The sequence below is a fragment of the Nesoenas mayeri genome (genome assembly GCF_963082525.1).
Source record: "Nesoenas mayeri genome assembly, chromosome: 2".
In the NCBI taxonomy this organism is placed as follows: Eukaryota; Metazoa; Chordata; class Aves; order Columbiformes; family Columbidae; genus Nesoenas; species Nesoenas mayeri.
Genome location: NC_137543.1, coordinates 109,223,137 through 109,250,901, shown reverse-complemented (window position 1 = coordinate 109,250,901; position 27,765 = coordinate 109,223,137). Strand labels below are relative to the sequence as shown.

The 27,765-nt window shown below is 39.2% G+C and overlaps 1 protein-coding gene across 1 annotated transcript; it reads left to right on the top strand.

Moving 5' to 3' along the window:
- Positions 1 to 8,606: 8,606 nt before the first annotated feature.
- TARP (TCR gamma alternate reading frame protein) lies at positions 8,607 to 16,393 on the top strand (the record flags this gene model as incomplete). The annotated part of the gene is made up of 4 exons (XM_080364176.1): positions 8,607 to 8,664; positions 12,437 to 12,727; positions 14,424 to 14,492; positions 15,227 to 16,393. 4 exons carry the CDS (start codon positions 8,607 to 8,609, stop codon positions 15,358 to 15,360), a joined length of 552 nt encoding a protein of 183 aa, XP_080220302.1. The 3' UTR covers positions 15,361 to 16,393.
- Between the last annotated feature and the right edge of the window lie 11,372 nt (positions 16,394 to 27,765).

Genomic DNA, 27,765 nt, shown 5'->3' with positions numbered 1-27,765 from the left:
TTCTTCACAGGCACCCATGCCTGTGCTGACAGGCCTCTTCCCAAATCCCTGAATTCCAGCTAATGACATCCTTGCTCCTTTTCCCTTTCCTAGGTGGATTTGCACAAGAAGTTCCCATACAGACCCCTATATCTGTTACTAAGTTCCAAAAAAGTGCACGGATGATATGTGAAATTCAAGCGTTAGGGGGGAATTTTGATGGCATCATACACTGGTATCAACAGAAAGAAGGCAAAGCCCCAGAGAGGCTACTGTTCTTTTCAGCAGGGAAAGCTACGGTTGATACTGGCTTTCAAGCAAACAAGTACTTGGTTCGAAAGGTTTCTGACCAGAACCAGTATGTTCTTACAATAAAAGATGTCATTCCAAATGATGCTGCAACTTATTACTGTGCCTACTGGGATACTCACTGCGATACATATTCAAAGACCATCAAGGCAAAAAGAAAACCCTCCCTCAACATCTGAACCACAGGGCTGTAACTGTGCCATTCCCCTGATCTGCTCACTCCACCTCGTTTCAGCTGCAGAAAGGCCAAATCTTTTTCTGCTACCCAAAAAGAGCAGCTAACCCTGCACATCTGTCCTTTTCAAACTCTGGGTTGTCAATAGGACTCTGGTGTTCAAATATACGTCTGCTATTTTAAGGAGAAAGGAAGTCTTCACTGCCATAAGAATTAGCACATAAATACTGGAAACTCATTTGCTCCTTCCATTCTGTTTGCACAGCCATGGCAGAATTCTGGTGGCCCTTCAGGTCAGCAAACATTACACTGACCTCCTAGTCCAGCCACTGTTCTCTCCTAGGCAAAAGAAGGCAGTGAAAGAAAGATTAAATGCTGAAGAAACCACCTTGGTGGTGGGAACAATATGCTTCCCACCACCTAGCATATCTAAGAAAAAGCTCTCCATGTTCCCCACTGTAGCTCTATGTGTAAGCAACAGTTAGTCCCTGGAAATATTGTTTACCTAATCTGGATACCAGAAAATCCCACATGCCCCAATTTAAAGCAGAGATTTACATTCTCTTATCTACCACAGCTGATGATGTGCTGCTTATAACCATCCTTTTCTTTCACTTCATGTAAAGGTAAAAAAAAAAAAAAATATATATAAAGAGGTTTTTTTTTTGAAGGAAGGAGATTTGCTGAAACTATCAAGTTTGATGGTCTTATTTCAAGTTTGTCCTGAGTTAGTATATGGCCCAGGGCACAGCAAGAATTTCACAGAAGAACCTTAAAGGAATAATTTTTGCTTCTGCCTTTAGCCAAGTATGTGCTTGCTTAGCAGCTTTTCTTTCTTGATGAAGGGTGTATTTGGTCTCCAAATGGATATACATCAGTTTTGGTTTCCTCATACTAGCAAGCCCAGATCACAGAGGAGACAAGCTGTCTGCAATATGCAGTGTTTCACTCTGTTGCTTATTTTATAACTACATTCTAAAGGGGAATTCTCAGATACGCACTGTCGTGACCTTAATCCAACAGTCCCAGCAGTGGCAGGTGAGATGGTGGTGGTCTCCTTTGCTGTGTGTCCAAGGACATGGCAGGGAAAGCAGCAGTCAGCATCATCCTCTGTCTACACCACTCCTGCCATTGCTCTGTTTTGCGATTACAGGAGCCTTCAGAGTAGATGATTGCTTTTGTTACACCTACCTCAGCTGAAAGACCCTCACCCTCAGCCTGGTTCCTCCCTCTGGCCACAAATGTAATTTCTTAACTTTTTTTCTTCAGTTGATATGTCACATGAGATCCCAGAAGCACTCAAATTCAGTTTCTTTTAAAAGGCAAACTAAGCATGTAGGCTGTTTGATTGGCAGCAGTGGTAACTCCTCTGATGTTATCTTGGGCTGTTTTATAAGAAATCTGTGCGCAAAGGAAAATCCTCCTTCTCCCACCAGCTAGTGTACAAAAAGCTGCCAGTGAGCTGCTGTTGGAGTGATTCCAGGAGGTGGGCTGACAAAAACCGCATACTGGGGGCAGAAAATGCAACCTGTGGCACGCAGACACATTTGCAATGCTTATGGTGCTGGCTTATGGTTCCTTCTTCCCGTCTCCTGAATTGTGTTAAGACAACTGAAAATGAACTCCATGTCAGTAGTACTTGATGTCACTTAATCGCAGGTGAGACAGGTGCACCTCTTTGGGAAAAAGCAAGATCATCGCCTGAAGGTATGTGATTTTTAACATGCACAACCCTGTGCATTTGTTTGTGTGTCTAAAACTGAATAGAATCCTTCTCCTAATTCTTAGCCGTTAAGTGGAGGCATTAACTAGCGAATCCGCAACAATTTAGGGAAGAGATTTGCTCTGAAGGACATTAGATATCAGCTGAACAACCAGGTGTGAGTCTGAAATTCCTGACATCCTCCAAGGAGCCAAGGGCCAGGCTTTCACTCAGTCTCCCAGTGCTAACTGGCAATAAAATTGGATTTTCTTCAGCAATGGCATAGCAAGAGAGCACACTAGCTTATTGCAAAGTCAAAACACGGTGTGGAGAGCCTGGATCAAATACTTCGGCGGAGGAACTAAGCTAATTGTCTCTAGTAAGTACTACTATTATTGATCTAATTTTCACAAAGTCATTCAGGTTTCTCAGATAATTAAGTATGAAAGACTATAGGAAAATTAATTTCTGCCAGATAAATGTTCTTTAATTTTTGAACTGTGTGTGCTGCCCCAGTTGGGTGGATTGATGTGCAATAAATATATCGACCTTGTGAATACAGAGATCGCCTCTAGATCAATTACTAGGATGTGGGAATGGAAAAATGAGGAGAGGTAAAAATTTAAATATTGGGATGCATTCATTCCTGTTCTGTGAAAGAAAAGTGAACTTCTTGAAAGCTGAGTCTCAGAAAGGTAAGAAACGCAAAAAGTTTCTTATTGATAGAGATGATTCAGTCTTAGTTGAGTGAGAAGGAATATTGCCTTGAATGTAATAAATTTCTAGTTCCTGGCCCTACTGAAAGCAAATAGTTTGCTTTTTCATTGGTATTATTCTTAATTGTGGTGGAGCTATGCAGTCACTGGGATTAATGCTGGTTTTAGTATAAAGCAGATAGCAATACCTACAGTAAGTTGCTCAGAAAACACACAAACTTACCAAGCTGGCTATAAGTCAAATCATAAAAAGCAGAGGAGAGTTCCAGAAAAATTTAAAATGTTGTCCATGCCTCAGACCAAAAATGTTCTCTGCTGCAATTTGCAATGAAACTGTGTCTGTGTAGACTCAACTGCTTTTGCCAAAAAGATTATGACACAGCCACTTACCAAAGGCATGAACTTAGTTATGGGCCTCAGTAATTTTTGTTTAGAATACAGACTTTGCATTTAAAATATGGGATTCAAAATATGAGTACCTTAACTTCAGTTAAGGTACTTTCACACAATAAGTAATTCACAAGATAGGACACTTAAGAAGAAAATATTGTTTACCTCTGTATTTAAGTCAACAAATAACTAGTAAACTTTCTTAATTTCCTTTGTGAATCATAATGTAACCACATTTCTTCTTAAAACAGCAAAAAGAGGTTATTTCAGAGAAAACTTAGCAGATTAGAGGCAGCAGATCTCTGTTAAAAAAATCCTAGAACTAAAAAATATTAGAATGTAGTTCTAAAATAAGCACAGCACTGTTTTCTTCTCAGAAAGTTCTGTTCAAAATCCTGAACTTTTTACTCACTGCTCAAAGTATTTCTAAAAACGGTACCTTGGTCAACATTTAAAATTCAGCTATTACAATGGACCAGACTATCACCAGCCTCTAAATCAGAGAGATTTTTTCTGTAGCTTATGCAAGAAAAGTGCAGTGAAGGTGATATTGCTAAGCATTGTAATACTGTGGAATGCTGATACCAAGATATTTGGAAGTGGAACTAAGCTTATTGTTTCAAGTAAGTACGAAATGTAAAACTTAAATACTCTGAACTATCTTCAATACAGTTAGATACTGACTACATGAAGTGCTCCGCTGTTTTATCTCCCATTAGTTTTAAACCTACTGAATGCTTCAAAGAATTTTCCTCCTAAACAGCATTTCCATATGTTATTGCAGCACTGATGTATAACTAACCTCTTTATTATTTTATTTTTAAAGATTAATTTAAATATGGCAAAGATAACATTCAGAGAACTGAAAGATGGTTTTGTCTTTAAATGTGCATGTTCAACCTTTGTGATATTTCTAACTCATTCTGAAAGAAAAGTGTCAAACCTTTGGGTTACTTCAAATGCTTTGAAAAGCAAAATATTTTCCTTCAAGACTATGTCTGACTATACCAAATCAAAGGGGTTTTCTGAGATATGCCCAGAACTTCTGAAGATATGCATAGTTGAAAGGGTACTCCCTCTTCCTAGCCTATGTAGAAACTGCTTATTACCAGTAGTTACTATTATTAAGGAAGAATGCCAAACTTACAATGCTTTGACATACTTGTCAGAATTATTTTGCTTCGAGTAAACTTCAAGTGCTTTGATACTTGCCTGTGATTTGGCTCAATTAAAATCTTGAGATAAAAGCAGGTTACCTAATTTTGACCATCTGAAAATAACGTATGTGATTAGTGGGAGGTTCAGTTCCAATCCATGAGGGGTTTGCTTCATGTTCCTGACAATAAAAATATTGGTTGGAGGTTTTGTGCTGCTCAGATCTCCACATAACGTTCACCAATTATAGGTCTGAGTTTATGGGGTGTATAAGGAACAAATTACTTGACCAATATCTGATTAAACAGATTTTTCTGCTGGTGCTGCCTCTTTCCAGAAAGCAGAGTCAGAGCCAAGGTGCTCAGTCTGCACCATCTAAGCTTCCAGAAGACTAAAATTAGTTTAGGTGAATCCTGCCCATTTAACAACATGTGTCCTCAAAAAACTGCACTTTTTTGATTATACAGAAAATCTGATTTTGTTTAAAGAATACTGTTTACCTATATAAAGATAACAGAGCTGCACTATTATTGCAAAGACTTTATTCACTGTGAGTGGCTATTACAACAAGCTATTTGGCTCCGGTACAAAACTCATTGTGTCAGGTAAGTTACATGCTCTTTTCCATGCAAAAAGCTGTATAAACTTGGGGCTGTCCTATAGATGAGTGTTACACTGTCCCAGAGGGCACTCAGCCCGCTCAGAGCCTCAATGGGCACCATCCTTGTGCAGAATTCCCCTCCCCAGATTGACATTCCTACAGTGAGCCTTGTACTTGTAATGCAGTGGTTTGGGATCAGAAAAAATTCTGAAAAAGAGCTTACTTTTTTTATTTCTCCCTGAAATGAGTTACTTTTGATCATACTCCACCTGGAAAATGTGGTGGAAAACAGCCTGTAATGTTTTCCAGAGCCCTTGCTCTTTCCTCCATGTGTACCGATGGAATAAGCACGGAATCAAGCAGCTGTGAATTAGGCACAAAGAAAACTTCTTCTCAGTACAGATATAGAGCAATATGCAACAGCCATTTCCAAAATGCTTTTTTAATTAAGCTAGCAAATGTGAAATAACTTGTCCCTAATTATTTTTGTCATGTACACAGCACTTCGGCAGTAGAAATAAACTATTAATAGTACCTCCAAATGCTCCTCTTATTGCTTAACAACACACTTATAAAGAAGCAATCCGCTTTTTTGCCTTTCCTGCAGAGTCATTTGTTTTAATGGAAAGTGGATGATAAAAATCTTTTTTCCCCATTAAATGTGCTTTAAATGCCATACTCCTGGAGTAAACAGCTACACCAACAAAAGGCAGAGGAGCTATAGCTACCAAATGCTTTAAGCCTGGTTAAATATATAAACCTCTGTCAAGCAAAGAATTTTTTTTAAATTATTTGTGTCAGAAAGATTAAGTGTATCATAACTAGAATTCTACAGAAATACATGTGTCAGGATAAGTGTGTTGTTTTTAGTGAAAATCCTTACCCTTGTTAATCAAGCAGTTGCCATGCTTTTAGTATCTACAGATTAAAATCAATGATTTTCAATCATCGTTCTGCTTCTATAGGATTTTATGTGGGCCAAGGCTTCTGACCAATTAATAGAATAAAAGGACTGTACTTACTTCTTTCTTAAGATAAGGCATTTCATCAGAGCTCATCTTTTCAGATGTGACTATCCAACATTAGCTCAGTAAGTTACTCCTAATGAAAAGAAATGGAGAAAACCAGGACTTGGGTTAAGTGACATTAATTCAACTTAATCATACAGGTTTGAATGTGAGCAGAATCTTTTTCCAGATCTATACTGAAGGAGTCAGATATATAAAGAGCCAAACTCTCATGAACTTGTAATTAACTTGGTTTTGCTCTTGTTGTTCTCTTTTAATTACTTCTGAACAAAAGAAAGTTGCTCGAGACTTACAATAACGCAGGTAACAGTAGGGCTGGGACTTGAGAGACTGGTTTGGCATTTGCATTTAGTGGAATAGGTGAGTTTTTAGAAGCTCATCGCAGAACAGAAATATTAGTCCAACATAAACTGGCAATGCAGGATTCTTCTGTAAGTATCTTTCCAGGCAATTTAGTCACTCACAAGGTTGTAACAGGGAAGCCAAGACTGAACCAAGGACAGAACCAGCCTCTCCAAATGCAAGTTTTTTTCCTTCAGCACAGGAGGAGTGTGGCTTGTTCAGCCAGCATGGGGCTGGTGTCCCTCTGCCATCTCTTCTGCTACAGCTGCAGCTGAGTCTCCCTGGCAACTCACAAGCATATTGCTAAATTATTTTGAAGTGATAAAAAGAACAATCTACTAACATTTCTAGGAAATAATTTCAAAGCAGAAATGATGGCAGCACTATTTGATTTCTGATATTTTAGATATTACTGAAGTAACTACCCTGTTGTCATCAAACACACTAAAGTTCAGAGTACAAAAACTACTATTATTTTTGTAATTACATATCATAAGATATATGTTGCCTAAGGATAGATTATATTTAAATGTATTTATAATTTACCTGAAGTTGGATTAAACTGACTTTCTGCCCTTTTAAATCAAAATTATGAAGATTAACGTATGCATTAGTTTGTGTTAGTTTTTTTTTCAATGGGGAAAAGCATGAAGCCCTGAATCAAAACCCAGTAGGTGTGAAAGTTCAAGTGAGTGTTAGGGCAGAAGGATGAAGCTGTAAGACATAAATGAGAGAATATGTGGCCATCCAAAAGAAATCTGTGGAGCGAAAGCTTCTTACCATTACTAATATTAAAAGGAACAACATCTGCTAACAGGGTTTTTGCAAAGCACTCACGTACAGTGGCGTTTACAAAATCTTCGGAACTGGCACAAAGCTTATTGTTTCTGGTAAGTTTTTTAGTATTTAAGAAAATATGCCTTATTCTGACAATCCAAAATCTAGACCAAAGAGAATGTGATATGCTATTTTAAAATTATAACACAGATTAAAATACTGATCTTGAAGTGTAATGTAGAAAAGCGATGTGGAATTTGCAGTAGCAGAATTCATTTCTTTAGCATGCAAATACTTGTGTAAGAGAGGTCAGGGTAAACTACAGGATTCACATAAACCATAAACTGCTGAAATATTACTTCTTTTGGATACTCAAGGCTACATCAGGTCATTCCCTTGTGCAAAGCTTACTGCCAGAGCAGCTGGGGCAGGGTAACTCAGACACGCAGCTGTAGATTGCCCCTCGGCCTCAGAGCAGGGGGAATAGAGGTGCTACATAAGAAAACGTTGTGAGGGCAAACAGATTCCCTAAACCATGGCTGAAGCTCAGCACCTCTCTTTTTGGTCAAGGGGAATGTATTTCCCCATGGATTTGTCCTAACAAAGCTGATTTATTCCAGGCAAGAGGAATTGAACTCTCTCGGATGCACCACAGAACTGGTTAGCTGCAGGCAAACAACAAACAATTAGAAGATTAAAATGTGGGGGGAAATCCTGGGCCTTCACAAATGTTGCCATTGGTTTCAGTGTCAGCAGGATTTCACGTGAAGTGCATATGGCTTTCCCTGGGGAAAGATGTGCAGAGAAATGATGGAAGTTGGTGCTTCTCTACCGCATACAGATGCATGTATGATGTTGCCTTTTGGTACTGACTACCCGTGAGATCGATGTGTAGGTAACTACGGCAGGATTTGAGGGTGAACAGTCCCAATCCCACATCCATTTAAGAAGATTACAGTAACCTTAACACGCAGAGGATTAGGCTCAAAATGAGTAAATGCCCCTCCGCTAGGCTTGAGAGGATCCGTGGCTGTTTAGGACTGCCTTTCATTAGTTCACTTAAACAGTGGTCTAGTATGCGTGTATTTTTAAATCATGTGAGCAAAAACACTCATCATTCTAGAAAAAAAAAAAAGGAATTTTTCTAGAAAAAAAATCTAGACAAAATATGGGAGCTAAATGAATTCCCCAGACAACAACACTTCTGGTTTGTTTTGACATTTTTTTAAACAAGTGATGGCAAAGATTAGCTTGAAACTGAAATTAAAGTACATACCACTGAGGGATCTTTGGGAATAGCAGCCTTAGCTGAGATTGAATTCAAATTTTCTACATCCACGTAGCCAAAATAATAGACTCTTTTTGTTCACATGATGGCTGTTACATCTGGTCCTTGTCTGGCCAAAATGTCCCAAACAGTTTTTGTAATGGAATGTGTCAATGGGCATACGAAAAGATATTTGGTTCTGGCACAAAACTCATAGTCTCCGGTAAGTGTTTTCAAAGCCTTTTTTTAATGTTTTTAAGTTTTGTAATGGGAAAGCTTTAGAGCGAATGTTGGCAGCTGTTTAAGGTATCTGGGGTGGCTCAGTAGGTCAGGACTATACTGGGCTATTATCAGTATTAATACCTGGACAAGAATGCTGTTTACGAGCCCAGAGTGCTGAGTTGGATCAGCTCCCCCTGGCTTGAAGGGAAACTGAGAAGCTTTGAATATCACACAAAATTAGTCCATTTTGTGTGATCATCCAAATAATAAGAATTAAAATTTCAGCTTAAGAACACATTGACCTTATTTATAAATCTTATTTATAGACACTTATGAAGAAACTGTAGAGGAATTTCATTAAAAAAAAACTTTTGACAGTTCATCTATAAAAACATGTATTTTGAACCCAAATAGCTCATTGATTATGAGCCTAACTCCAGAATGTTGTTTGCACAATATATTGCAGGCTCACTGCATCATTACAAGAGAGAAAAGACAGATTTTAGCTTTAGAAATATTTGTACCTGTTTATATACTATTTTAAAAAGACCCACATGCCTCTTAAAACCTGCCTTAGAAAATTGTTAAAAAAAAAAAAAAAAAAACAACAAACAGCAAAATTTGTGAAAGTGTAATTAAAACAAAAAAGACAGTGGAGTGGAAGTTCATGACTCTAAAATTTTCGGAAAGGATAAGGTCATTTACTCAGAAAAGCCAGATTTTCAGAAAGGATAAGGTCATTTACTCAGAAAAGCCAGTGTAAATCATCTTGTTGACTTCAATGACTTTACAGATCATTCTGAAAATACATCAAAATCTACAGCCAATTCTGCAAGTTTTCATCCTTTCTTCCACTCAGTTTACAGAGATATATATATATATATTCACACACAAAAATATATACACATGTGTATATGTAAAACTTAATTTGCTTAGCTCTCTGCTGTCATACATTTACACTCTGCCATGTATGCACACAGTTGTAGTTATTCAATGTTTCCTCAGTATTGTAATCTGATTTAGGCGTTTCATTTAGTCTAAGCACCTACAGTCTTTTTATAGTAAATGGAAAAATATTGGAAATTCTGGAGGTGGAAATTATTCCGTCTTCGTAGAAGTCTCTAAAATGGGTTGGATGAAATAGCAGCTGGAAGTATCTTTCTTTGCCTCTCTAGTTAGATTTGATAATCCAGAAGACTAACATCAAACTAGGCAATTAAATTTTAGCCTACTGAAATTAGTCAGAGTAACTTACTAAGCTTTGAAAATCTAAAACAAACATCAGAAATAGTCATGAGGCTTTACTGAGTGCCTTGTCACTGGGACAGGAGCCACATCATGGTCTCCTGAACATATACAACTCTGGAACAAATAAATCAATTTATAAATTAGTTTAATCTTGCATCCCTGGGAGGACTGGTGCATAAAGAAGATAAAAATAACCCCTAAACTAATGTTAGAGAACCATAAAATTGTTAGCAGTTTTATTACTGGTACAACAGAACTCAGTCCGTACCTTCATTTCAATTCCAAATCTCCAAAATGAGGAAATTCATAATATAAGAGTTATTGTTTTGAAGTAGACAGTCTTATGCTTCAGTCATCTTTGTTTTTAAACATAAATCACTAAGTTGTTTTAAGTGGTATGCAATGTACAAGATTGCTCTAGAATAGCCAGATCATTTAAAGAAAGGTGGAAGCTTTTTGACAAAAACACGTATTTACATTAATGTGCTCCCTCACAACGCATGAAACCTGCGCCACTCAGCCAGAATGCATTTTAAACCCTCTGCATCTAGGTGCTCAAATTCAGTGGCAGAGATTCACACAGGAATCTAAGGAGAAAGAGTAGTGTAAGGAGATGAACACCAAAAATCTCTTTGCGGCCTCAATTAAAAAAAAAAAAGTAATTAAAAAAAAAAATCTGAAGCAGCACCTTCTACACAACAAAAGTCAATTTTGAAAACTGTACCTCGTCTTCAATTGTAGTTAAGCATAGACAAAAACAATTGCCCATGACAACTAAAGCAGATTCTTAATGCTACTATCCACTTTTATAATGTCAAAAAGTCTTCTCTATATGGACAAAATCTGGATGATTTTGACTCTTCCTAATAATATATGGTTTATTCCAGACAGCCAAATGAAACAGAGATTACCTACAGCTAGCCTGTAGTAAATTACTCACTTTTCATTTAAAATATATTAACATATGTTAATACTGAGTATGCTTTACAAAGCACATGACTCACGACAACCCTGTTATAGACAGTCATGTTATTTGGAAATAGCAATGTTATCTAGATAGAGCATGTTCTTCTGCTTGAGTTTCGTTTAGGTTTTTCCTTTTCAGGTGTGTTCATTCAAACATTTAAACAAATCTACTGTTAAAGGAACAGCATTGCCAACCTTTATGATCCAGAGCATTTTGTGATTCTGTTTTCCTGTCTTTATCAAGATTTTAACCTGGCAAATACATAGAATGTCTTAAAAAATGGCAACAATCATTTTTGCTGCCTTTAAAAAAAAAAAATCACAAAATGTATGTCAGTTTATAAAATCAATTAAATCTAGCAGATATTCATTAATTAGCAGTGGGGATTTATAGTGGGGACATAAAACTGCAAACATCTGAAAGGTAGATGACCTACCTTTAAAGTTCTATAAACAAAATTGTCACGGAGCTGTTTTTGCATAAACATAAAGCAACATTAAATTCCTCTTATCAAATAAATGAACAAAGCTCTTTCAGAAACTATTACTATTATTAAATAATTGTCAAATATTTGTGCAGACAAATACACTTTCTGACAGCAGTACTGCTTAAAAGGCTATGGGATACAGCTTCTCACATAATTATCTGAAGTTTTCTAACTCAATTTCAAGGGAGATTAGTAATAATCTTCATCAATATTTCGCTTTCTTAAGATTTCTCAAAACTAACTTTTCAAACACTTCTGAGTAGCTTTCTAGAGTTTTAAATAAAGAGACTTAAATTCATTTTTCAGATAAAATTATCAATAAATCTTCTATGAGATACCACTATAATATTGAGCAGATTAAAAAGTAAAGACGAGATCTAGTCCGCTCTAGTCTTCCTCTATTAGATGTGCTGCTTGACATGAAGCATGAACAAAGCAATCTAGATGTTAGTGCTCATGAAACAATTTAAGACTTAAACAATGTTTCTTCATGTACATAGCACAATATCAAAACGTAGATCAAACATTATCCAGACTCTGGAAGACTCTATATTGCCTAAACAAGAATGAGTTTAGAATATTTGAATTTAATCTTGTCTTCTGCTTTTTAGTTTGACTTTATGTACCATACTCATTAAAGTCTCTATTCATTTTAGTACTCTATAAGATAACATTTAAAAATAAGGTTAAAAGTAATATTTTTCATTCATGGTTATTCTAAATAGTGCTGTTACTGGTTTGACTGAAAATTAAAACTTGCCATTTGGATGCATTGAAATAAGATTTAATATAAAGTGTGTTTGAATGCCAGATTCATTTAGCTCAGCCTAAAACTTCTTTTTACTTCAAGGATGGAAATACCTGTAATTCATCCATCCCATTACCTAAAATTCCTTTCATACATCAGACATTTCTATTCCCATCATAAGTATTTCATTACATTTGTTAATTAGACGTTTAGGTTGTTGCTCTTCCGAACTTGTATTTTTTGGCTGGGCATTTATTAGCTGTACACTACTGATCTTCCAACTCTCTATTTTGTTATTTTTTTTCCTCCAATAACCAATCCAGACAAAGGAAGCTCTGCTCCAGTAAAGTCTGAAATCTTGAAGAAGAAACATGAAAATCTGATAACGTATGTTTGCCTTATTGAGAAATTCTACCCGGAAGTTATTCGGGTGACATGGACCGATGGAGAAAAAGAGATAACAGACAATGTGGGAAAAGGAGATGCCTGGAAGCCTGCAAAAGAGGAGGAATACTCAATTGGCAGCTGGTTAACTATACCAGTGGAGAACAAAAACAAGAACTACTACTGCAAATACGAGCATGAAAGCCAACAACGTTCACTGCCAACAGAAGGTATAATATATGCTACATTTAAAAAATTTAATTCTATGTATTATTATAGACATCAGCTTTTCTTAGCAATGAAATGACAGAATTAATGCTTTCTATTACGGTTCCTGGAAACATCTGCTCCTTAGCACAACAATAGCTAAAATACACATCTGGGGAAACTACCCAAGTTTTCCCAGGAAAAGCAACCCAATGCTCCCCAAGTGAAGATCCCATTGTAAGAGAAAAAGAGCAGTTCTTCAGCCTCATCAGGTGCAAACTAGCAGAGCTCCAAAAGGTCTGCACTGAGCCGTGGCAGGTACTTTCCAGCCTACAGAAGTTTCTGAGAACAGGATGACCTGTTAGCCATGGCTTTAAGGTGTAAGTGCCTCTGACACTTCTTGACATTAGTTACAGCTATAAACAACTATGGAGTTAGAAACAAGATTACTGGGTATGTAGAGCGAAGTTTAAATATATTACTTACTCATAGTCCAGCGGCAGTGAGGTAATCACCATGCGTGAAAAGTGAGATATCTCATTTAATTGTGGAAAGACAGATTATGCAAAGAAAAATCTGAAAGACAATGCAATTAAAAACCAAACAAACAAAACCAAAAAATCCCACAACCAAAACTATAATCCATGTAAATTGTTTATATCATGGTAATATCTTTAAGAAAAGCCGCCTATATTTGTTTAGATTAATCTTTTCTCAGTACCTACTTCTGTCCCACTTACTATCAGTTAACCTAACTCAAATGAGTAAGAGAGCATGGCCATAAATTTCAACCTTCAAAATATATTCTGACAAAAATGCTTTAAGTTTATTTAGATGGAGGATGTATGTAGGGATGCAATATGGGTATCTTTAAGCCCATGTATCGATGCATACAAGCGCCACAACGAAGAACAAACACAAATTTGCTGCTTCAAGCTCAAAAAGGGTTTATTTTAGAGAACAAACCATGATCAAAACAGCAAGTTCCCAATAGGGAAACCTTAGATCATATTCTCCTCAAGATTATTATTTAGTGTTGAGCCACCATGAAGTACCCTGTTTCCTCAAAAATAAGACAGGGTCTTACATTAATTTTTGCTCCAAAACTTATGGCTTTTTAACATATACAGCTGCCTGAAAACCATTTAAAGTGACTTTTTTAATGAACTGTAATTAGGTATTATTTTTGGAGTAGGGCTTATATTCCTAGAATCCTCAAAAATCCTGAGAAATCATGCTAGGTCTTGTTTCCGAGGTAGGTCTTGTTTTCAGGGAAACAGCGTAACAAACTAATTAAGGTCCCTTCCAATGTAAATTATTCTGTATTTCCAATAACAGCACATTGTATAGGCAAACAGACTCCAGTTACTTCAGTGACAAGATCAGGTGGTCAAATTGACTTCAGCTCCAAGTAAAAGACGCTGCCAAGGAACAGCCTAATGGACACATTCCTGAAAGGGCAAAGGCAAACCTCCCACTTAGAGCAACCAGTACCCAGTCACTTCTCTGCGAGCATTTTTCCCCTTCAAATTCTCTCTGCGCATGAATCCAACCTGCAAACATCATCCCTGCAGACAGATCTCAAACATCTTTGTTGTTTAACTTCCCATTTCTCTGTTGCTGTATTGCCTTTTTTTTAAAAAACTTATTTCTCAATTAATGTTTGTTAAGTTAAAAAAAGATAAAAAGCCTAATTGGGGCACTTAAACTTTCCATTAGATTCTACAGAGACTTCTCAGGAAGAGGACTGCAGCACATATCCTGGGAACAGCACTGTTTTTAACAGAGGTAACAAAAATGTATTGAAATGTGGGAATGCAATGCACGTTTATGCATGAGTTAGATATTGCTATAACACATCAGAATATCATTAAAATGATCTAAATCGTTTACAGAAAATCTTTAAAGTCTGGGGTCTGCAACTCAAAAATGCTTCAGTGCTACTCTGAATTAACTTCTGTTGAGGATTATAAGTGACTCTCCTACCTTTAATAGGTAGCTTTATTAGGATGCTATAGATGCCGTTCAGGCTACTATATTATTAGCCCTTATTAAGTGCCACTTTTTAAAATACCCAAAGTAGTTAAAGGCTTGACACTGCAGCTGATGCTCCATCAGCCTAGCAATTGCCCAGCACTTTGGTCATTTTCTTTTAGCTTGAATGGGGATTTAAGCAAAAGCATGAGCAATTAAATTAAAAAAATCCAACACAAAAGGAATTAAGCAAACCTGGTGCTACCAGTAATCAGTGCTGGAAGCACTAGAATTGTGTTCTTGCCTTTACAGAGAATAATAGCCCAGCAGTATTGAGAGGCAGTCTAGTGCTAAGAAACCCACTTGATCTAGAACTTTTTGGAAGTGCAAACCCTCTCAAACGACAGTGGTACTTTGTATGTGTTTATACACTGTCCACTAGAATCAATGTAATTGCAGCAGTAAACAGACTACACAGTCCTACCTGTCTTTTAAGAGGTTGTACAATATTGACACTAAACAAGACTTCTGTTTTACATTTCTTACAGATCACTTAATGCACAGGACAGCATATTTAGTGTACATTATCCTTCTTCTGAAAAGCACCATGTACTATCTCATCGTACTCTTCTTCATCTACAGAATGTGGGCTTCAACCAAGCACCAAGGAAAGAAAGCATAAATGCTGATTTAGGAAAGTCTTACAAATTCATCTTCAATGGGCTTTGCTATGTGCTTATCCATATAGACTCCCTTGCTCTCAGTGTTAGATGTAACAACAACAAAAAAATCCCCAAATAATTTTCTGGCATTAATGCATAGGGCTTGTTTTGCTTCACTGCTAGTGTTTTTGTATCAGTCTGGTTTTCCTAATTTTTCTGAATATTGAACTGAGGTGGGCAATAGCAGTTAGGTTACACACCTTGCCTTTTAATCCAAAGTCCATATTGCTGGACAGGGTGCTGTGCCATCTTGTCTAGACCATGTTTTTGCCAAGAAAGGCTGGACTTGATGATCCTCGTGGTGCCTTCCAACCTGGTATTCTATGCTTTTGTGACTGCAAAATGAAGAAGGTACTCATGTTAAAAGTAGATATGCACACAGAGATTTAGAGTTGTAACAGGGCTTTTGACATATAAAGAACAGATGCATTTTCTCATTGCACTTAAGGATTAATTAGGAACATCCCTGTGCTGTAAATTCACAGGTATTTGTTAATTTTTACTTCTGATGATTTATTGCAACTCTCATGTATCCACCAAATCAGGACTTAAATATTTTGAAGTGTGCTTTAAGTCAATTAAACACAATTTTTAAAAGTTAACAGAATATTTTTGGATGAAGAAGTTAGACAACCATAAATGTAATTCTAAGGTGCACAAGCACAGAAATGGAAGAAATCTAGCAGTCTTTGCACCAACCCTGTGACACATACTGAAAACCTGCATGTTGTATTTTTAAAGGAAGAAAACTATTGTAATGATCACAAACATCATCTTGTTTAGAGATAGCTTTTAAGTTGAGCAAAAGCTTAAATATGAAGCTTTGATAGATGAAGTGTTTTCACAACAGAGGAAAAATTCTCAGGTGTTGGACTTTGAACTCTACATCTTCGTTTCTGTGGGAAATCAGAAGTAGATATATCAGGGTAAAGTGTGTGCTCACTTTGGGACAAAGCACAGCAACAAGTTTGCAGATAAGCGCCTGCAGCATTTACACTCACTGTATCTGTAATGATGTAGAGGGCAATAAAAGCTTTCCTTCAGGTGTGTTTTTGAGGCCCGTGTTTGTTTTCCTGCATTTCCACGGCATAAACCAACATGGCCATAAAACCCAATTCTTTTCTCTGTTCTCATAAATTCCTCTGGAAATCAAAGATCCCTAGAACCACCTGTTTTCTCCTTTTTAGTGTATTAAATGGGAACACTTTTACACAGAACAATTAAGGTTAGCTCATTAGATCTTTTCTGTTGAAGAGCTAAGCCAAGCTGGGGGAAATGCCATGCTGTCACAACAGGATTGCCTTGTAGGGCTCACACCCTTGCAAGTGAAGGAGAACATAAGTCACACTCAGTTCTAACAGTCACAGCTCTTTTACTAACAGCACATCTGTGAAGCAACTTCACAATATGCATATTGAAGCCAATGCAACTAATTGCTGCCTTCAATGTCATGTCCCTCCTCAATGCAAAGAAAGATGTGATGTCTAGTCTTTACTCAAACTCTCTTCGAGTATTACTTGTTCAGGCTCAGTTCCAATCAAAGTGAAATTAAATAGCAACAGAGGTTTTCTTGGAATACAGTTACTGTGGATTTCAGTAGCATCATTGATATTACTGTCCCAGTCTTCCCTACCTTTATCCCTGATAAAGAAATGCTTGATTGCATTAATGAAACAAAATCTCTTTCACTAAAATAATCCTCAAATTCACTTGTCAAGCCTCATACAAAAAAAAAAAAATGGAAGATGTTGTCCATGTGGCGCAGGAAAACAGAGAAAAAACACAGTGGTTTAGGCTTTTTGCACAGAAACCCCTGCCTACATGCAACCTTAAACCATGCTGAGCATAGCCATCACCCCATACTTTCTGGGGTTTCTCAAGCACAAGGCTGCAGGTTTTTCATCTGCAACAGCTCCTACGTCCCTGAAGTTTGTTATATAGACATATACTGTTCATACTAAATCTTTAATTTTTATTTATTTAGCCTGAATAAGAGGCCAAGTGGATTTTTAAGGCTCCTGGGTGCTGGGACATTTGTTTACAGGAAGGTCTGGTTAATTTAGTGGAAAAACCCTCTAAACTGAACCAGTCACAACTGGTTCGGAGGAGGTGGGCTGTGATGAGAATGGGTGATAAGCTGAGGACAGTTAGACCACAGCCGTCCTGTCTTTTACCACAGCATACTTCTGAACCATTTCCTTCTAATGGAAATACAAAGTGATAAAAACCACATGCCTAAGTTACATGTAAATAACAGAGTGAAACTGGCTGTTCGCTGTACATGTTGGTCTAACTGCATGCTTGTGATATGTACGTGTAGGGGCTATTGCTACCACAAAAACATGGGTGCTGCAGGACTTGCAGTCTTTTTTTATCATGAGTGCACGCCAGAGGTAGATGTTATCTATTAAGCATAAAATTATGCTGTCAGGACTTTGTAAACACTTGAAAAACAGATCTCATGTCTTACTACAACTGATTTTCAGTGATTTCAGGCTTCTACAAGTACAAGCATTACAACCGCTCTACTCCTGTTACAGAGTTGCAGAATTAATGCAAATACTACAAAAATGGTTAGAGGCAATCTGGTGCTTCTAATGAAAAGAAGACCGAGTAGGATAAACTTTTGCCATGAAAGCACAGAGGAGTAATCAGCACATATTGATTTATTTGTAGAAACGGATTTGCAATGTATTCTGTATCTTGCTAGAATAATTTTGTGTCCTATATTGTACAAAAACTTACATGTTTGAGAATATTGACTTCTCATCTATCAAAACAACCTACAACAGGTGATACTGAAACGTACCCATGGATTCCACTCACATGTAGTCGTAAATGAAAAAGACATGCGTAAGGATTATAGCAGTCTGTCAAGAGCTAACTTCTGTTGATACTAGGTACCAATTCTAGTAGATTTTAAGAGACATTCAAATAGTGGGCTATTTAGTTTGAGATTTTGAAACTGCTGGGGCACCAGCACATACTTGGAAAGTGGTGAGGAAATAAAAAAATCTCAGGGGAATAGTTTGAGAATTCATTTCGCTGCACCTGTAAAAATTTACAGGGAAATAGACTGAACAACAATTAATAACAAGTAATTGACAAGTTCTACCCAGTGAGTCCAAACAATAATAATACAATGAAGTAACACTTACCTATGATGGAGCTATATTTAATTAATCTCTCGATAAGGTACACAAGACAATACCTTCCAGTAATTACTTAGTTCTTTGAAGATTAACCTCAGGAACTGCTAGATACATCTTGGACAAATATTTTCATACCACCCAGGAGGCAACCTAATATATAGAGATTTTGTTTTACAGAAGTCAGGATGAAAGAAGATGAGAGCCAAGACAACAGATGTTAAAAATGGGGAGGCTCACAAGGAAAGGTAACTCACCACTCCCAAAGAGCACTTGAAGACTTCAAATCAGAAGCTTCAGCGTCTCAAGAAGATTTCATTCTTCCCCTACCTGGAGCTTTGCCACTTGTGGCAAAGTGAATGCATGGGGCAAGGTGATCCTGAAAATAAAAGAAGTAATTCCCAAAATGAGGAAATAGAGTTCTTACATTCAATGAAAGTGCACTACAAAATTATACAGAGCTCTGCTGTGACAAAGTGCTCAAAGTCTCCTCAAATAAAGTTTAGGTGGTGACAGGGCTACATGCCCAGAGACAGCTCTTACAGGAGGCACTGCTTTGCAGGAAGGTGGCTTTATGGATCAGTCACTTCAGGGAGACTGTACCTTTCCTTTCCTGGAATAGCATAACTGACAATCATTTTGAGACTCAAATTGTAAAATAACAGTAGGAATAAACTGTCTCCAGGCTGATTTTGTACATAATCACAGAATCGACTGGGCTGGAAAAGACCCCAGAGATCATCGAGTCCAACCCTTGGTCCAACTCTAGTCCGTTTATTAGATCATGGCACTAAGTGCCATGTCCAACCTCACTTTAAAAACCTCCAGGGACGGCGAGTCCAGCACCTCCCTGGGCAGCCATTCCAATGCCTGACCACTCTCTCTGTAAAGAATTTCTTTCTAATATCCAGTCTAAATTTCCCCTGGCAGAGTTGAAGCCCATGCCCCCTTGTCCTATTGCTGACTGCCTGGGAGAAGAGACCAATCCCCACCTGGCTATAACTTCACTTCAGATAGTTATAGAGAGTGATGAGGTCACCTCTGAGCCTCCTCTTCTCCAGACTAAACAAGCCCAGCTCCCTCAGCCTCTCCCCATAGGTATTATGTTCAAGTCCCTTCACCAGTCTTGTTGCTCTTCTCTGGACCCGTTCCAGCACTTCAATGTCTTTCCTGAACTGAGGGGCCCAGAACTGAACACAATACTCCAGGTGTGGCCTCACCAATGCAGAGTACAGGGGAAGGATCACTGCCCTTGTCCTGCTGACCACACTATTTTTGATACAGGACAGGATTCCATTGGCCTTCTTGGCCACCTGGGCACACTGTTGGCTCATGTTGAGCTTCCTGTCCATTAGTCCCCCCAGGTCCCTTTCTGCCTGACTGCTCTCCAGCCACTCTGCGCCCAGCCTGGAGCGCTGCAGGGGGTTGTTGTGGCCAAAGTGCAGCACCCGGCACTTGGCCTTATTGAACTTCATCCCACTGGAATCAGCCCATTTTTCCAGTCTATCCAAATCCCTTTGCAGAGCCCTCCTGCCTTCCAGCAGCTCCACACTCCCTCCCAACTTGGTGTCATCAGCAAATTTGCTGATGACAGTCTCAATCCCCTCATTTAAATCGTCAATAAAGATGTTAAACAGGACTGGACCCAACACTGACCCCTGGGGACACCACTAGTGACTGGCCGTCAGCTGGATGCAGCCCCATTCACCAGCACTCTCTGGGCCCAGCCCAACATGCTACTAGTTGAATGATAATTCAGCAACCAAGACTTTATATCTAGTCCCTTCACCTTTAATACGAAGCCTCTAAGCATTTTCATGTGATTTAATGTAATCTCATTTCTCATAACCATAAATGGTGCTTAAACCAACACTACTGGCTTGATAGCTGGGGCACACTAGCAGAAAAAGTGCACAAGTTGCTGCTGAGGCTCAGGTGGCAGCTCACTGAGCTCAAAGCAATGCCAGTCACAGGCTCCTTACCACCATGTGCCATATGAGGCATGGTAGCTGAATGCACATGCAGCATTAAGCTGGTTAAACTGTGATGGACAAGCATTAGCTCATTAAGCTCATGCACGTGGGCAGGAAGGAAGAGAAGAAATAGAAGGAGGGGAGTCAGAAACATCAGCCATTTCTGTCTTCAAGTATGATCGTAAATATAGGAACAAAAGAAGAACATTTCCAGAGAGAGCATACAGTCTTTCAAAACTTTCTGAATCTTCAGGTTTGTTATACCCACAGCAAAAGCCTGGACCTCCTCTTAAAAATATTAACAGACTATGTTTTGCAGTTTCAATCTGCTTTTTTGGTGAAAGCATCCTGTTCACAGAATCACAGAATGCCAGGGATTGGAAGGGACCTCAGAAGATCATCCAGTCCAATCCCCCTGCTGGAGCAGGAACGCCCAGATGAGGTTGCACAGGAAGGTGTCCAGGCTGGTTTTGAATGTCTCCAGAGAAGGAGACTCCACAACCTCTCCGGGCAGCCCATTTCAGTGCTGTTACCCTCACCATGAACAACTTTCTTCTCAAATTTAAATGGAACCTCCTCTGTCCCAGTTTATACCCATTGCCCCTTGTCCTATCATTGGTTGTCACCAAGAAGAGCCTGACTCCAACCTTGTGACACTCACTCTTTATATATTTATAAACATTAATGAGGTCACCCCTCAGTCTCCTCTTCTCCAAACTAAAGAGACCCAGCTCCCTCAGCCTTTCCTCATAAGGGAGATGCTCCACTCCCTTCATCATCTTTGTTGCCCTGCGCTGGACTCTCTCCAGCAGTTCCCTGTCCCTCTTGAACTGAGGGGCCCAGAACTGGACACAATATTCCAGATGCAGTCTCACCAGGGCATTAGCATTCCTCAATCCACCAGCAACCAAACCCAGATCACTGAGCCTCTGTTATGTTTAACTAAAATACATTTTCCTTTTGCATTGCTAGTGTACTTTTAGTCCGGAGTACTGTCAGGGATCGTGTCACTGCATAAAGTTTCAAGAATCTCCAGACAGGAGAGACTGTGTTGGGAGCTGTAGCAGCCTGCTTGGTAAACAGTGTATTTCATTCATTACCTGTATTTCTGTAACCCAAATTTTCCCACTCCTAAGTACAGACCTTAATTTGCAGTGCACTGGTACAGCACAGTGTTTACTCTTTGTTGTCCTGATGATTCATCGCCCCTAGACGGAGCTGTAAGTCACTTATGCCAAGACACTGCAAGGTTTCTAATTGTATCATCGTGTTCTAACTCTTCTTGAGAGAACTTTTAACATCTGTTTTGAATATACTCCAATTCCTAGTAGGTACAGAGCACCCCCGCTCACCTTCATGTAAGCTTGCAAAATAAATGCCTGCAAATTCCTTTATGCAAGCAAAACCACACAGAATGTGCATGTGGGTCTACAAAAGGTAGGAAAAGTTAGGAATACTTCCACCCCAAGTCTGGCTATCCTGCTTCTGCTGCCCTCCAATTCTTGTGCAAAGAATCCTTTTCCTTCGGAAAGCTTTGGGAAAGGCCAGTGGCTGAGATCTGACATGCTTTTTTGGACAAGCTCAAGTGCAGAGTACCAGCCAGACAACACTTCCACTCTGAAGATGCTTTCTGAAACAAAAGTCTGTCAGGAACAAAAAACCCTTCTTCAGCAATTGGTCTTGCAGCCTCGCTCATCATAGTGAAATACCAGGTCAGAAAGTGAGGGGCTGCCGAGTTTCAGAAGGAAACTGAGACACCCTGGATTCCACAGAATAAAATCTCTTAGTATGAAAACAGCATGAACCTGCTCTATTTCGATACATTGTGAACGGTACTGAAAACAGACTTCATGTATGATCACAAGTTGAAACCATAGAAGTCTAACTGTAGACTCGTAATTCCACATTGAAAACAGACTCTAGATATGGTTCATTCATCAAGGGGGTAAATAACCTCTGTTTTGCACCAGGAGGTGCTAGTCCATTACAATCCATTAAGAGAGGCACTCAGGCTCTGTAAGGTATCATTTAACATGTTGTTTATTAGACCTAACACTATAAGGAGATAGTATTATGGATAATCTTACATCCCTTGAGAAGGTGGTAACCATGGGTGCTGTAGATTTGAACAGGCCTCTGATCCACACACAAAATGCTGGACAGACCCTGTCAATAGGAGAGTTTATATGTTATATGTTATAAGTTTCTTACAGGAAAACAACTCTGTTCATAAAGGATATTTACAGGAGAACTTCTTGCTGTACTTTTAGATAAAGGCAAAGCCACACTGGTGGCATAACCACAGCTACCAAGCAGGAGCTGCCTGCAGGCTTTTCTGTTAACAGAGAGCTGGCTGAGCGGATCCTGCAGCCAGGGAAGCTCTGCAGCACACAGAGCCTGGGGCCACTTTGTACGTGCAGCACAGCACAGACCTGCACAGGTCACACTGACTCCACAACCTACAGCAGTGTTTGGTCAGGATCATGACATTCCACGCCTTGGTCCAGACGCGTTTTAACTTTCTCAGACATATGAGAGACTGTATTAAGAACACACAGGCTTCTCAAGCCTTAAGTACGAGGCGTAACAGAGCAGACAATGATCTGTTCAGGATCCCTAGCTCCTCAAATATAGCACCTTCTGCAAGGCTCACAATACACACTCCCAAACCACCAGTGATCCTCCTAACATAGCAAAAAGCCTGCAGCTATGGCATTAGCAAGCCCTTCATAAGGTGTACATACACAGGGCAGTGGAGTTAAGGTTGGTCAGGCCATATTCATTATAGCAGCACCTGTCACTCATGTGCTACAAGTGACTGCCTTTGTTGACATACAAGGAAACAAAAAGATATTCATTATCCACAACTCTCCTGCCCTAAAGACCTCAGACTATTCTCACAAAAAAACCAAAAACAAACAACAAAAAAACCCAACAAACCAAAAAAAACCAAAAAACAAAAGCCCCCACAACCACGACACAAATGATGAGACAACCTCACTGATTAAATATAAACCCTGATGTTGAAGAAACATCACAACCATTAAAAGGAACTGCTCAGCAGTAAAATTGTTTTCAAAATCTTGTAAACAGTTCATGGTGCAAGAAATTCACTAAACTCTCAAGAGCTATCCTGAAAGGACCAAGCAGCTCTAACTACTGTTAACTTCAGACACCTGAGTTAAGAGAAGCTTTTCCCCAAATCCCCTAGGCATGTTTCAGGAAATTCCGTGCTTTATGTGAATTTTAGTGCTTTCCCTTGGGAGGCCAGCAAGCTCAGCTAGCAGGACATCCCCTGTACCTCACACCCAGGACAGTCAAGAACATTTCCCCAAGCTGGACAATAAAACACTTGTGGAAGACACTATGAAACAACACCCTCATTCAGATTTTCCCTCTGCACCTCCAGGCAGAGCAGCCCTTGGAGGTCCAGGTCTTCCTTCTCTTCCCAAACCTTGACAAAAGCCCTAGAGAAAACAGAAACACAAAGCAATTTTAGGACTGTATAAATGTAGGAGTAGTTACATTTATACAGTCCTAAACTTACATTCGGGCCTTTGAAGGCAACCGTGAAGCTGATGTGGCCCCCAGTGAAAACGAGTTTGACACCCCTGGTATAAACAGAGGAAATGTGAAAGATCTTTGCCAACAGGTAAGAGACTGAAGTAGACAGTAACAGGAGACAGAAACTGATTGCTCCCTAGACTCTTCCGTACTAATATCAGAAATTCTTGGAAAAGAGAGAGCTTGTTTTCTGTATTTAGGTATTCCCCCAGTTCACACACCAGACACTGAAAGAACACTCCTGGTTCTCCATTAGATGAAACAAAGACATCTACCTTTCAATACATAGCTCTTTAGAGCTCAAAGAAAGAAGAGAGCTCTGCCCACCTTTTGGAGCTGTTGCTCCTTGATGTCTCAGAAGTTTACTCCGGACCTCGAGTAAGCCCTAATGGAAACATCTCACAGCCAGCCACCAGATGGCTCAAAAGCTCCCCTTGTTCAGAGAGCTTTAGTGCTCACTACCTCATTAGTCAGTGAGGATAATTCAAGTAAGCAGGGCTCTTTGAAAGACAATGTCTATAGCTGGGCTGGACATGAACTCACTCCCTGCTGTATCTCTTTAATTCAAGAAAATGTAAGTATTTAATTTGATTCTCCTCACAGTTTAATTAGCAATTAAAACAAAACATCAACAAAGCAACCATTCCCTGGCACACGGAACTGCTATTTATTCTACTTCTCTCACATTATTTCCCCTGCCTTTCCCTTATCCTCACCACATCCTGAAACACAGCCTCAATGCAGCATTAGGTCATTTTTAAGCAACTGTAGCTATTATGTGCTTCAAATAATTCATAGCATACTTTCAATGACTTTTCACAAACTACACTGCAAATGCGCCAGTGGAGTGGAGAATTTTTCTCAATGCATAATCTAAACAAGTGTGATTGACAAGTGAGGCTGCCTTTCTTGCAACTGGGGTGCCTGTTTTACAGCTAGGGATGCAGTTCTCTTTTTCACAAGTCAGTGTTCCAGGAAACTTCAGTCACAGGCACTTCTAAAAGCTCCATCAGCTTTGCAAGCGTATTATACTGAAGACACAGAAATTTTATTTTATTGAAGTGATGCCTTATGCTGCACTTGATGTCTGAAGCTTTTTTTCATGACCGGTTACAGTGTGCATTTAAAGTTTTATTAGCTACAGTGCAAAATCCCTCAGAACAGGGTAAACTGTACATTTGGAAGTATGAACAATATTCAGGAAGTTTAGCTAATGAAGTATCAGGCTGAAAAATATTCCTTCCTTTCACAATTCTATTTCACTAGAAAATGATATAGTGAAATGAGTTTAAACTTTGAGGTTTCATATTTTTAAATACAGAGTTTCTGAATAAATACTCGAGTGAGAGAAAAGGAACAACTTCAAATAAACAATGTTGTGGATCTTCTATCAAGTCCTAACCCAATGTAAGTAATGTAAGTAAAACATTCCATATGATAATTGCAGTCTCAAAACCAGTATATGAAGAAAAGTGTCTAGCTAGATACTTCAAGCTACATTGATCTGGTTTATGCAGGATATAAGAACTCAAAATATCTTTCCTAATAGCTTTGGTATATAAGACTTGTATTTAAGTGGCTTCCACAGGATGAGGTTTTGATGTACTTCTGGATACGCCTCATATCCTACTCTTCACTGCTACACGCTTTAACTCTCCCAGGAGACAGACAAGTACTGTATAAAACATCATGCAGCATGAAATTGAATATACATACATATATATTCCTGCTTCCACTACATCCCAGAGGTAGCTGCAACTCTACAGAGACAAATGTGGGCCAAAAACCCTCATCACTTGGCATTTTCTAGTTTAAATTCATAAACTGCTCTAATGAACACTAAAACATAATTTTATTCTTTGTTTCTGATGCTTGCAGATGCTCCACAGCTCAAGGTGTGACAAAGAACATGGTTTTGTAGGAGGACCAGCTGGAAGAGACTAGCTGGAAGGAGCCTCAGTGACACAAATGGAATTCAAAATGCCCATATTGGAATTAGGTCAGAGCAAAATTTGTAACAAGACTGACCGACTCCTGGATGCATTACCAAACTACAAACAGAACTGTCTTATAGCCAGTTCACATACCACAGTCAACTTGCAACTGGCTGGATGTATCTGTTTAGCTTCAGACCCTGTGATAGTTGCTTATTTTAAGAAAGCATACTGAGTGTCCCCCTTTTCAGTTTTGAAGCCATGCAGTGTTTCCCTAACTTTAAAACCAATAGTTTTAGAGGTACCATAAAATGAAGTCACAGTAACATATGTGCTTTAGCAAATGCTTCAACAGCTGACAAATTCCACAGTGATCAAATCAATATATCATACTGATACAGAAGAGGTTTAACTTAGTATAACGAAACCTGAACTGCTTTGGACTTCTAGTTCCCTAGATCTGCCTTCAGAATATAGTTGTGCTGTGACTTCACAACTGAGCACAGAATCTGCAAGAAGGCAGTTACTTCCCCTTCCAGTGACCCCAAGAACTATCCAGAAAGCCTACAAACTCCCTGGGATAAATAGGTCCACTGAGCCCAGGAAGGGCTCAACCAACAATTAAACTGGAAGAGCAGGGAAGGCCGCACACAACATTCGTACCTTATCACAAATTGTACTAACCTCCAGAAACTGTAACACCTCCAACAACTTGGATTTGTCTGCTCAAAGGTCTTGAGTTCTCCTCCAAAACCAAATGTTCTTTGTTAGGTCACATTTTGCCCGCTAAAACACCCCTTCATAACAGTACACAACACACACAAAAAAAAAAGCAATGCCCTCTCCCTTTGGAGTTTGAACTTACCTACCATCATCTACTTGGATGAAATAATACTGTGTCCAGTTCTGGGCCCCTCAGTTCAAGAAGGACAGGGAACTGCTGGAGAGAGTCCAGCAAAGAGCCACAAAGATGATTAAGGGAGTGGAGCATCTCCCTTATGAGGAAAGGCTGAGGGAGCTGGGGCTCTTTAACGTGGAGAAGAGGAGACTGAGGGGTGACCTCATTAATGTTTATAAATATGTAAAGAGTGAGTGTCACGAGGATGGAGCCAGGTTCTTCTCAGTGACAACCAATGATAGGACAAGGGGCAATAGATACAAACTGAAATACAGGAGGTTCTACTTAAATATGAGAAGAAACTTCTTCACAGCGAGGGTGCCAGAGCACTGGAACAGGCTGCCCAGGGAGGTTGTGGAGTCTCCTTCTCTGGAGACATTCAAAAGCTGCCTGGACACCTTCCTGTGTAGCCTCATCTGGGTGTTCCTGCTCCGGCAGGGGGATTGGGCTGGATGATCTTTCGAGGTCCCTTCCAATCCCAAACATTCTGTGATTCTGTGAAAGTTACTTTCGGCACACTGGAAGAAATCCCTCTGAAGGGTAAGGCTAAATTTTCCCAGAGGCACTCCAAAAAACATGGAAGGATGAACTGATTTTTATTGAGTAAGACTTAGTCTGGGGCTCCATCACCTAAGGCAGAGAAATGTATGATAAATATACTGAAATTTGCTAGAGGTCATCAGGCAGTTTCTAGAGAAAACCCAGCCTTGCTTTCTTGGCAGCTCTGGGCACACCAATACAGAAGTGAGAGGCAGCAGCACACTCAGGTTCAGAAGCCTTCCTATGTTTCAGGCAGGCTTCATACAAAGCTAGCTTTCTAGGTACAGAACACAGTCACTGCAGGCTG